General features: G+C 33.4%; 1 protein-coding gene across 1 annotated transcript in view; it reads right to left on the bottom strand.

The window, feature by feature from the left end:
* Positions 1 to 9768, bottom strand: part of LOC129226468 (catalase-like) — a 32149-nt gene extending 22381 nt beyond the window's left edge. Inside the window, exons 1-4 of the mRNA XM_054861075.1 lie at positions 9596 to 9768; positions 5623 to 5756; positions 2544 to 2695; positions 561 to 742 (exon numbers count right to left, since the gene is read on the bottom strand). Coding sequence (XP_054717050.1) covers positions 561 to 742; positions 2544 to 2695; positions 5623 to 5756; positions 9596 to 9649 — 522 coding nt within the window. The 5' untranslated portion in view covers positions 9650 to 9768. The remainder of the gene's footprint in view (positions 1 to 560; positions 743 to 2543; positions 2696 to 5622; positions 5757 to 9595) is intronic.
* Positions 9769 to 13597: the final 3829 nt, after the last annotated feature.

The raw sequence follows: 13597 nt of genomic DNA, 5'->3' as shown, positions 1-13597 counted from the left end.
GGCGGTAACTTACTGCTTGAATGTTTGCTTAGTTTTAATTTTTATAAAATTATTCATTATTTAATAATATTTTTCTTGTTAAAATAACAATTGACATTGTTATTTATATTTTTACAAAATTAAACTGTTTATTAATGCCAATAAGATAAGTATAGAACTTATGTTATTTTTTAAGCTGAACATATATTTTTTTTAAATTAATTCTTTTTCCTAACCTTGATTTTTCAGGCTTGCGGTAAAGGTCCAGGCAAGTGTTAAGGAAAATCTGGACATGCTCGAATTTCGCAGCATGCAGGCTAATGCGGGATAATATTGGTATGTAATTTGATCAATGTGGCTTGGAAGTTCTTCCATAATAAAATTGTGGTCTTTCAATAAAATAAAGTTGAACATCCCTGATTTTACATTTAAATTGCCAGTTAATTTAGTATAAATCTATTACAAATCAATAAATTTTCCGAGATTCTCAATACATATTTTTACATTCCAATAGAAATTAGAACATAATTCCATTCTGGTCACAACGCTCAATAATGAGAAGCAATTAGATGAAAGAATACCTTTAAGTGGGTGACGGGATTTCGCTTCTGAGTGTGAATGAAGCTGGGAAACAAGAGTGGATCACGAATGAAAAAAATTGGAGTGTTATTTCCAACCAAATCCCAGTTTCCTTCTTCAGTGTAGAATTTCACAGCAAATCCACGAGGGTCTCTGACAGTATCAGCAGATCCAGATTCACCACCTAAACAAAACCATTTTTTATTTTCACATGCAAATTAAGAACTTAAAAACCTTGCTAGAGAATCTTATTTTGTTTTCAGAACAATAAATTCAGCCAACAATGTGCTCACTCACATCCGAACTTGGAATATGCCAAAATATTTTGAAATTTTATTAAATTTTTTATATTTAATTTATGTGATATTCTAAAATATGACTCATATACAGGGGATGATTGCTGAATAGCCTATGGCCTAGGGCCCCTAAGTGGCTAAAACTCTTTAGCTAATGGCTAAAACTAAGGTTTGACTACAAGGGGTCTCAAAAAAGTGTTTCGCCTAGAGCTCCCGGATATCTTAAACAGGCCCTGCCCATATAAGTCAGGCAGGGTTTGAAAATATAATATTTTTGAAAATATCCAATATTTTGATATACAGTTGGCTCTCTGTTTAACGACTTTCAAGGGACCACAAAAACCATCCTTAAATAGAATGCTTTTAACACTACAGTGATCCATCTGGACCGTGAAAAGCTGTCGTTAAATAGAGCGTCGTTAAACAGAGAGCCAACTGCATATCCGATATTTTCAATTAGCACAAATTAAAGTCTTCAAAATTGTAAATGCATCTTCAAATAATTCTTAAATTTCTCATATTATAATTACAATATGTAGACTTAAAATTAATGTCTCTTTCATTATTTATATCTAACATTTCAGTTTACATTTCTATCAATTTTAATGGAGTTAAATTAGCATTAGCTGTTTTACTCATTTTTCTCCAGTTAGCTACTTTTACAGTTATATGATTCAAAAATAAATAATAATCATAGCAAAGTAATAAGACATTCTTTTTTTCTGAGCAATGTTTAATTTTAATTAGGCACTTTTAATATAAATTAAAATTGTTACATTACTAATAATTTTATGAATATAAAACACAAGTAAAAAAGGAATATTATATTACTTTGTTATATATAGTAAATAACGTTTTGGTTATTTTTAATAATAAACAAAATTACTAAGATTAACATACTTTTTATATTGAAAATATCATAGCTGAAAAAATATTGAAAATATCAAAATATCATGATATTTTCAAAATAAATATTGGATATATATCGACTGATATACCCTATATATATCGTCGAACCCTGAAGTCGGTCCATTTTTAAAAATTGACAGCAGCAAAATCTGCATTAATAGAAAATAATTGATTCAAAGATAGTCATTCTAAAAATACGGAATAAGTAAAAACTAACATTTTTGCCATCAAATGAAATCAACTTGAAAATATAGCAAAAAGGAAACTTTAACAACTTTTTTTCTTTTTAACAGAAGAAAACTTTAAATAAGTTTGGAGCATAAAGATTATGTATCAGACTAGAAATTACAAGAAAAATATTTTAATAGCATCAACATCAAACCTCAAGATGGTACTGAAAGGGATTACAGACCTGACCCCCAAATCATACATAAAGGTCCTTCAAGGGATTCTATCAATAGCTTATCTAATATATTTGCTTTGATGTCCTAATAAGAGAAGATAAAAAGATTTATTCTGTCAATTTAAATACTACAGCATAAGTTATTAAAAATGAGCATTGAAAAGAGCCTCAAAACTAATCTTGACATTCTTCTAAAATTAGTATTTTAGGGCTTGTTTTGTTTCATTTAGGGGGTCTGAGGGGCGGTCAATTGAACCCCCCCCCCCTTTTTTGTCACCAGTAAACACTGATGTTAACAGAATGCTGATGATCTGATGATGACTGAAACAAAAAAATAAATCATTTTATGCAACACTTAAAACAAAATATGAACTAACCAACTGTTGAAAATCTGACAGCCAGAGGAGTTCTTTTGCCCTTTTCACTGAAGATTTTAGCCTTAGTATACTTTGAGATATCATGTGTCACTTCAAAATATCCAAATGCACCAGCACCTTTAGCATGAACAACTCTTTCAGGGATCCTTTCCCTAAAATGAGAAAACATTCAGGTATTGATTTCTGTATTTTAATTTTTCATACAGAGGTTAACTTTTTACATTTGAAATAATTATATTTCAGTAAAGTCAATCAAAATCAGTTCAATCCATGAAGTTTTTTTTTTTTTTTTTTTGAGAATTTGATACCTGATGTCTATGCACGGGCCAACATCGTTGTAAGAAATAGTTTAATCAGCTCACATTTTTGATTTTACAGGTTAATGCATGCCATAAAATTGAGATACCACTTGAATTTTATTATAATTATAATGGAAAATTGTTTTAAAAGAGGCAGATTTTTTTAAAAATCATCTCAACTCTCATTTTATCTGAATAATAACACTGCTAATTTAAAAAAGAAATCAAAAAGGAACTTATACACCAAAGGGTACACAAACAAAAATTAATTCCTTTCATAAAAATAAAGGAGCAGAATGAAGTGTTTTTGTCTTTCCTATAACATGTTAAAAATGTGGATTGAACTAGTTTGGTTGCTTAACATCTTGTATCAAATCTTCCACTATCAAAACGAATGAAACAAAAATACTAAACAGCAATTTTATAGTTAACAGATTTAAAAAAAGTAAAAAAAAAAAAAAAATAGGAAAGAAAAAACATAGTTGATAATTTCTAGGTTCCACATTTTTTGAAATTAAATATTTAGTTTTTAAAACGGTGTAAAGAATAGAATGAAATCAAATTACGTACCTTCCAAACAAGAGAATAAAAATAACTAAAGTTATTGTTCTTCAATTATTGCAGTTTTAAAAAATTGTAAAAACTATGCAAAACTTTTTTTTTTTCAATTTTTAATTTAAATGCAGAAGATGAAGACACTTAACGAAGATGCTGTTGCAGCCAAGAGCAAGGTTAGCTTGAGTCTAAGCACTTGATTCTGTACCAATGAAAATGTTGTAATTTTCTTTGAAAAATTTTTAATTTTAATGTATCTTTTCACTATAATACAAGGGAAATATCCTCACTTGCAAAGAGTCACAGCAGAGTGTGGCATCAAAATTTTTATAGGACTGTTGTTGAGGATATTTTTTTCTTTTGAGACTCTTGCTCTTGGAGAGTCTTTGCAGTATTTGAGGGGGGGGATTTCTCTTGGGGGATGGGTACTTCTGAATTTATACCGAATCAAAACTTCACTGAAAATTATTAAAGGTATTACCAACATTCACTCCTTTCTTGACCTTGTGTAGTATCTCTGATAAGTTGAGCTATGACCTTGACAATTTGTTTTTTTCTTTTGCAAGAGTTCAGTGAAAACGGAACGTGTTATTGGCACAGATTCGAGTTGGAATAGTGCGTGGAAGTACTTAGAAATGTAAGTAAGAAGAATGGTATATACGTATAAATATATGAATTGATTTATTGTAATTATTTTGTACTATCTTGTTAACAGAATGCTTTGTCAAAATTTGGTAGCGATCGATTTTTCTTGCCAGTGTCATAAAGCGGTTTCTTCACTAATGCTTCGCAAAAACATATTTATTGCCGGTTATAATTATTACACACTAGGGTGCAGTGGCGTACTCAAGGGTGGATTGACAGAGCTGCAGCCTCAGAAATTAATTCCTGGGTATGCCACTGGATCATGCTATTTACTTAACTTATTTTCTCTGGTTGGTATTCATTTCCAATGTTTCAGTGTTCCATGCCTCCAAATTAAAAGATTATTCTTTACTCATTTCATAACTCTAGGTTAAAAAAAAAAGGAGCGAAATTGCAAAACTGCATCAAATAAGGAGTCTTGTGATTAAACTAAATAAAATATGATAACTAGTTAATACTATCCATTTTTTTAAACTTTTTACATTTTAATATGGCTCCCCTAAGGGCAGATCTCAAAAGGTGGGAACAAAAACGTTACTTCTGAGTAATTTTTAAAATTTGACATCAATTTTGCTTTTGTTGCATAGTATGTACACCTAGAACATCATATACAAACATAAAAAGACAACAGGTATTTATAAAAGTTAATCAACAACAAATTTAATGATCGGTCTGTAGGTAACAGATTTTGCACATACAGTTGTCTAGTAGGTAACAGATTTTGGACATCATCATAATGAAAGTTTCAGTTTCACCACTGTATCAGGTGTATCCGAAACACATCCTGCTGCCGCAAATGAGTTTTTTTTTTAATTTGCTTTTTTTTTCGGTAAAATGCTATTTATCGATTTTAATAAATATTCGCCAATTATTTAAATGAATATTTGTTTATTTATTTTTAATAATTAATTGATTAGTTATTAAGTTTAAAATAAATTATGAAATATTTTTATAATTTATGTTTCTTAATAATAATTTAATATTTAATTAACATTGAATGTCAGGGGTTTTTTTAATTGGAGAGGCATTGGTCATCTCTAGATGCTCGAACCGAATTTTATTCTCAGTCCGACCCTGTTTCAAGATATGACAGTTACAATTTTGCTTTTAAACATACGCTAAAATATGTTATTGTTGTTGTCTTGTACCAGCTAGGCTGCCAATTTGGGATGCACTGCTTCACTTCTCCAACTGTACTGTAATTTGGTGTGAAGTAAGACTTCTCCACAGTACACACATGCCATAAGGACTCAGTTATAGAATAGGCAACCATTCACAGCATAACAACACATTCACACAAAGGACAGAAGAGAAAGTATATCCATGTCCTAACTGGGATTTGAACCTGGGACATCTCCATTGCAGTTCGACTTCTCTGACCAGACAGGGCAGGCAATAAAATGTTAAATTCAAAAATTACAAATGTCAGAAAATTGAACAATTGGAAATTTTGTACATAAATGCTCAGAGAAAGTTAATACATACATAACTATGTACTGTATGAGTAATGTTACACAATATCAATACCTATACTTCTTGTAGTAGTAAAATATTTTAATTCATGCATCAATAAACTATACCTATCAAAATGTGCCATTTCTTCCAAATAGACCACATCTTGAAGCAGCACTGGACCTCTTTCTCCAATTGTTAAAGAATTCAATTTATCGCCAATTGGGCAACCAGAAGCGGTAGTCAAAGCTTCAGTTTTACCCTGAAAAGCAAATGAAATCTCTTCAGATAGGGAACAATACTACTGAAAGTTGAGAGAAAGAAAATAATATCCATTATAATAATTACTTGTAGTAACAATAATTAATAAAATTAGTAATAGCTGTATTTTAGCTAATAATTTGAAATTAATTATGCTGATATCCTGCTGAACTAAAGTCACCATAAAATCAACTAACATCCAAACTATTTAACCCACAATAATATAATTCACTGTCATGTAGCAAACATTATTATACATTTTCAATTTTGTAATGGCATAAACAGAATGCTTGCACTGTGTTTTTTAATGATTGATTTCCGACAGATAGTTTCATAAATTGTTTTACAAAGTTAATGTCCTCATAATATTGATGGACACATCTTTTCAAACAAATACGAAACAGCTTAGTTACGGCATGCAGAGACTGCAGTTTCGTCCTTATTTTGAGCTTATCAGTCAGGAATAAATACATTCAAGCTGCAGGCACACTGGTAGCAAAAGTTAATTTAGCACAACAGTACCTAATAAGAGGTCTGCAAATAGATTACAGCTCCACCTTGAAAAAATTAAGATAAATGCTGAGATTTATAACGCTATAAACTAGCTGCCCCCTCCATCATCCCCCCTTCCCCAAGACACAATTAAAAGCAAACACCAAAATAGTTCAATTACAATATCCGAAACTATTTGTCGGCAGCTTAGTTATGGTTATTCTCAGTAACAGAAGTTTTGTATCCCATCACAAGTTTTATGGGTTCCCCTCCATCAGGGGCGGATCTAGAGGGGGGACATGGCCCTTCCCCAAACCTTGTGGTTGTAGGATTTTTTTTAAAAAGAAACAAAAAGAAAGAAATATTATGAGAAGATAACAAAATTTAACACATGTGTTTTACTTTAAAAGAAGTTTAGGTCTTAATTGGGAAAGAAATTATATCGATCTCCTCTAGAAAAACTATTTTTTCCAAAATTTTGCTTCATCGTTTACATAATTTCTTGATTCCAACTTTTGACACTCGGGCGAATTCTAAATACTGCTGTCCTCAGAGGACACTTATTGCTCACGAGACAAAAGAGAGCCTAAATTTACGTTTCTATGGCTTTGATTTCGAATTTTTTTCTGGTGGGGGAGTGACCCCTCCTCCACAAATGCCACGAAATGAAACCAAAATTGCTTTTTAGGACTTCAATTTAGAAAACTTTTTAACATACATTAACTTATACCCAGCCTTTATCCCTTAAATTGCCTAAGAACGGCTTAAATGACTTACAGTTGGATTTTGCAACTTCAATGGAAAAATATTTCCAGGAGGGGGAGATTCCAAGTGCTCTCACTCTCTTTTAATGTCAGCAAACATTGCCTAAACGTGCATTTTTAGGCTCGACAGCAGAAGAGCACCCCACCCACTGTCTTTTTTTCTCAAAATTTTACGGTAGAATATTTCGGTTTCTTAGCTTCATTTTCAAAAAAATGTCTGGGAACAGCACCCGAACCTTGGCTGCATCATCAAAAATAGTCTGAATGCTTTTTTAGGACACTAATTTTCAAAAATTTCTCGGAAACTTCAGTTTCGGAACATGTTTGAAGGAGATTCCTAAACCAACCCCCCCCCCCCCCACCAAATATCTCTAAAGATAGCCTAAGATTGAGCTTTTAAAACTTCATTTTGATAAAACATCTGGCAAGTTTGTTCAAAAATTTTGGATGGCCCCTCCCGAAATGATCGGCTAGATCCGCCACTACCCTCCATATTGTTTACCCCTACGTCACTTCTTAAATTTCACCCCTCATTTTAAAAATCTCTGGCCCCTTTCAGGCTCTGGGCAACAGGTGTTCCTTCTCTACCCCCCCCCCCCCCCCCCCCGTATACACGCCCTGATATTCTTAACTATAGAGTCCAAAATGAGCACAAAACTTCAGTCTCTGAATGCTGTAACTAGGCTGTTTGCAAGGACGGATACAAGGGAGGGTATCCGCCCCCTCCTTGAACCGAGAGACAGGAACTTCCTTCATGTATATTTTGAATATTAAAGTTTAAAAACCGCAATTTTACATAACATTCGATGATGTTAGAAGAAAGGGAGCTCTTTCCCGGAATTGAAGTGCTTAAAATGCAATCGTAGCAAATCTCTTATTACTCTGGGGATAGGGCCGGAACTTTCAACAGGGATTTTTTCGAAATTGAAATTCCAAAATCTCAATTTTGGATCATCTTAGATGACATTCGGGATAGTTTCAAGGATATGTTTTGATGGATTGTTTTTTGAAAGAAACAACTGTGAGACACCTTTTATTACATAAGGGTAAGTGAGGGATTCAGTACACTCCTTTGAAAGTTTTTAGAAATTGAAGTTCTAAGGAGTAAAGAGTAAAAAACAATCGCCCCCTCCTTGAACATTTTCTGGATCCGCCTTTGGCTGTTTGTCATTTGCTTGCTGCCATGGCTCTGGCTACAGACAGTAAATTTGTAGCTTTGAATTAAATGTGTTTGTTGTCATTCAATCAAATTATCAAGATCTTATAAAATCTCAAAACTTGATTACAAGATATATTTTATGCTTATTGAATACTGGGAAAAAATTAAGTTCCATCTCCAAAGAAATAATTTAAAATTAAGGTTCAAGCCTGTCATTTCAGGGATAATGACTAGAGGTGTGTGTACACGGAAACAAGATTTCTTATGAGGAGAATATCTTGGGACTAAAATTTGCTATAACCAGACCCATGCTCTTGAATGAAACAACAGCTGCATGACCTTAATCAGGCCTGTCATTTAAGAGACTTAATTGGGACCGGTAAATATTATGGTACAGTAGAGTGTATGTGCATGAGAAATTCTCATGTTCAGGTTCCTCCAGTTAGATTCAAAAGTTAATTTTGAATACTGATAACTCAGTTCCCTCATTTTTAAAGGTAATATTATCAGTTAAGCTGCCACAGAAGTACCAAAGGCACGGTGTCATGTCATCAGTGAAACAATTTATATATGTTGTGGAAGACCTATTAAACACAGAATTCAACTTCCACTATTTTATATCAATTGACATAATTTGTGGTTGCTTTATAATTCCAGTACCAAGAAGATCTTTATTTACTTTAAAAGTACAATAATAATAATAATAATAATTTTGAAAAAATACAATGAAAAAATTATAAAGCAACTTTAATTCTCAATCTTTACAAAGTGGTCCAAAAAAATCCTCGCCAAAAAATATTTGCTTGTATACATAGCAAAACATTTGTCCAATGTGACATCTTCATCGTTTATTTACCTTCAAAAAGTTAAGTTTTTCTATCAAGGGCACAACTAAAAAAATAAATAATATCAAGAAATTTTGCTCATAAACTTTTAATGTTAAAATAGCACTTAGAATTAAATTTCTTTGGCGAATTATCAACTGGAGAACTGTTATCACTTATCTGATGCATCCACCCCCTTTAAACAGTTGTTAGCAGTAAGTATACTTTGTCAATGTTTAATTCTATCGAAACTTTCAATAAAACAAAAAATGCCTCTCTTGTGTCGTTGACATTGATGAAACAAAAATTCCTACCTGTCCATATTTCCTACTTTTTGACTTGAGCTCCTTAACGCAGCATGTAAGGAAAGATAAAATAAGTAATAATGATGTCTTTGAAAATAAAGTTTATCAAGTAAAGTACCTCTGGTTAATATCATTAAAATAATCAATGACACTGAAATGTATTCATACATAATTTTACAAAAGTATAAACACAGGGGATATCTAGATAGGAAATAAAATAATTAAAAACATCTTCAGCAAAAATTTACACAGCCAAGTTGCCGAGTAATTAAAAACATTTTCAAAAAGCATTTCACCTTCTGTGATTCCTTAAAATCATTCAGTTGGTCGGCTGCTTTGTCCCTAGGCATTTTTCAGAATATTGAAACGCACTAACACCTGAATTAAAATTCCTTTAAATAAGGAAACAAAGTAATCCAGCGAGCAGCCACGAGACTAACTCCTTCGAACGGATCAGGCGGACTGACCAACACCGTGAACGTGAAGGAAAAAATCTATCAAACAATTATTGTTGGGGTTGCCGCCTCATGCGCCTTGCGGTCGCCAAGTTTCTAGCCAAGTTCTCACGAACAGCGTCAAAATTAGCTCGTCTTTTCGGCTCGATTGAAATGACTCTTCTTTCGGCACCTTGGATCGGGTAGGGGGGGGGAGGGGGAGAGTCAAATGCTACTGTTTTTTTCACGGAATGCATTTTTGCACATTTATGTTGCTATTTTTATTACCGTTATGTAACTCAGGGAAATGACGGACTTGTACGTGACACCATCTCTACATATATTTAATCTATCATCAATCGATTGCAAAAGTTTAAAAGTTGAGGCTTTCTGCAATTGCACATTTTTGATGTTTAACAATTTAATCTACCTAAATATTAGATGATTACCTTTGCAGTAAGAGCAGATGTAGCCTTTGGGTTTGGAAGTGGGGTTATTAAAATATGAGCCCACACATCCGGAAGGGGCACAGCAGAATGTCCAGTTCAAATTTTTCAGTTTTTTTTTTCTTTTTTTTTTAGAGCAATCACGATTGCTTATTGTTCTCACTTGACTGTCTTTGATGTCCGTGCCTTTTTCAGCTTGGACCTCTGCAGCATCACCGCCCACCGTCCTCTGCAGGCCCGGCTCTGAGCACTACCTCCTGGAATCCATTTCTCCTGGTCGGTGGCGCCCATTTTCTACATGCACGCCCGCTCACACACACACACGCTCATACACACAAGCCTTTACACTCATACACACACGCCTATGGCCTACGTGCATACACACAGGTCTACGCACACACACACACAACTATACACACGTAACCGCCATGGAGGAGGAGTAGGCTTGGGGGGACAGGAGCCGTTTGTAGAAACCATAATTCCAATGAGTAGGGTCCTGTCGCAACTCGTGATTGCGAAAAACATAATTTGAATTCAAAATTTCAGAATTCAAGTTAATTTCCTTTTTTTTTAATTATTATTTATTTGTTTATTTTTCATATTTTATGCGTGTTTGCGCATAATTTCCCACACGGTAAAGCGATTCTGATGATTTTTTTTTAATTGTAAAACCAGGTGTATGCACTGGAAATTTTAAGACTCGTCACAAATAACTTTTACGGCCGCCCTCTATATTGTTTACCCCTACGTTTCTACACATATTTTCACCCCTCATTTAAAAAAATGGGCCCCATCAGGCTTTGGCCCGGGCCAACAGGTGTCCTTTCTCCCCCCCCCCCTTAAGTACGTCCCTGATTGTAACTCAAAGCTCTGAAGAAATCTCATCATTTTTTTTTTTCCCTTTTATGCAGCATAAAACCTATATAGGGCAGTGGCATATCGAGAAATTTTTCATTGAGAAGGAGCCAGTCATATGAAATTTTTCGTCAAAAAGGGCAATATTGGGCCTTAGCATGTCTGTTCAAACACATAATTTTGTTGTTTCATAGAGAAGTTGTGACCTCCCAAAATTCGGTACCTCAGAGCCAGAACGACGTTAGTCACATTATGATAATTTTACAGCAGAAAGGAGAAACTTTTTTCTGGCGTCTGCAAAGGATGAGACGCGTGCTCTTTCAACCCTGGTAAAAAAAAAAATTTAAAGGATTTTTTTTTCCTTTAAGAATAATGTTCACATGGCTCGATGCGGAATAGACTTCTAATGCACTAATAAACTGACAATCGCAATTTTTGGACTTGATCACTCTGACTCTGAGGTAAAGAACTGTCCTCATTTGGCAAATTTCGTCCGACAATTCCAAAAAAATATCATTCGGCAGAATTTAGAGTTTCATTTGGCAGAAAAAAAAAAGTTCGAGGTGCCCCTGCATGAAAATTTTCTCATTGCAGATATGTTGCCATTTTGTTAAGGAATAATTCTGCATAGCTCCAGCCCTTACTTCGCTCGTTTCTTTCCCAACTAAACGTGGCTGATCTTCCAGGCATGCGTGCAGAAACAGTTTTACGAAGCTGAAGTTTTTTTAAGCTCCAGTTCTTTCAAATGCCCATTTGAAGAAGATGTTGCTTTGTTGCATTAGACTTTGCTTTCGTTTTCTGGCACAAACTGCGGGCAATACTGGAAAATTCACTTTCATAACTTCAAAACAGGAAATATGAAGACAACATTTTCCCAATATCCTGCAATACAAAAGGGAAGTTCCGGCCCATGATAATTTCAAGGAGATGCAATAATAACTAGGTTAGTGGTGCATTTTTGGCACGTGGGGGGGGGGGGAGGGGGCGAAATTACTCGATTGGAGATGAACACCTCTGTAGTCAAGTGGGAATGGGGAGAACGTCTACGTGATTTCCATTAACATTTTAATTCGTAACATTTATTAAAACTTCAAGTTTACAATGCAAGAATTCAATTCACTTCTATTGCGTTATGAAATGGAGATATAACTTTATCTTGACTAATATGGAAGCAGAAAGTATGTAAGTAGAAAAATAGGATAAGATTTCAAACAGAGTCACGATGTTCGTATGACTTTCCAGAAACTTGACCGAAAATTAGTTTGAAGCGAGAGGAGATGTTTTTATTTACTTATTTATTTATTTTTCAACAATTTGATTTTATGCTTTCTCTTGCTTTAACTCACTTTCCGCATAAATTTGTTGCTATAAGTACGAAATATTTCATGTACATTTTACATTTTTAGGTCATTCGAAAACCTAGATTTTTTTGCGCATAATGAAACTTTTTTGAAGTTTCTGCACTAAAACCTACTTGGAAACTCTCTTCAACCAACGGATAATCTGACACGCAACTTCAATTGATCTCAACAATAAAAATAAAAAATAAATTGGGGGTATTTATTTTCGCAGCTAAAATTATAGTTTTGTTTTGCTGTCATCGTTTCGTCTTTCACTTTTCTCATCTTATTTATTTTCTAAAGATATTTTTTCTTTTAATTAATTAATTACCTTAATTGTTTTTGAGGATTATTCTGCTTTACCCTTAACATAATTAAATTTTTGATGAATTATCCTTTCACACTTGATTATTATACTACACATTCCATGTTGGGAGTAGATGTGCCTTAGGAGATCTTTTATATGAGTAACAACCGGAAAAATATTTTGAAAAATTTTACGTTTCTCCTTTTTTATATCCATTAAATTAAAATGCAGAAATTTCCTCCTTTCCAAAGTTAACTTAGAGTCATAAGCTGACAACAGAAGCAATGACCTGTATTTGACCTTCAAGAGTGTATCAATGAGTAAATATAATATGCTATCCAAAAGATAAAGAAGTTATTCAGTTTATATGATAACCATATGAGAAAGTGATAAAACAGATGCCAAATTTATGTGACAAGTTTTATTTCGATTGTCACAGGCGAAACTCTCTTTTTATAAGTAGATTAGATTTATCAGAACTGGAATTAAGAAATGCAAATACCAATATAGCTGATGTAACTTATTTCTCCCTCCTTTTTTAAAACCACTTAAACAACAAGAACTTGTAAAAACAAGGGACGCGGCTTATGTAATCATAGTAAATCTTCCTTTGAAGCGAAAATCCTATTTTTCAACTTTAGCTGTGAATAACAAGAGGGAGATGATAAGGTCTTCCGTTTATTTGGAACAACGTTCTATCTCACAAAAGGCGCGGTTTGTATAAGTTTACAAGGCGAGATTTGTATAAGTAGGGGAAGCTGCTGTACCCACGGACGAATTTACTTTTCAAGTTTTTCTGGTCTCTGGGAGTGGATAATCGATCAGAAAAATTTTCTGGCAGAATCTACAAGTTATCATCTAATTTGGCAATTTTTGTCAGGTGAAAATCTCAAAGCTTTCACCCTCAAAAAACATT

This window comes from Uloborus diversus, chromosome 7, assembly GCF_026930045.1.
Source record: "Uloborus diversus isolate 005 chromosome 7, Udiv.v.3.1, whole genome shotgun sequence".
Classification (NCBI taxonomy): domain Eukaryota; kingdom Metazoa; phylum Arthropoda; class Arachnida; order Araneae; family Uloboridae; genus Uloborus; species Uloborus diversus.
Note: the sequence above shows the minus strand (reverse complement) of the source record. Positions and strands in the feature narration are given on the sequence as shown.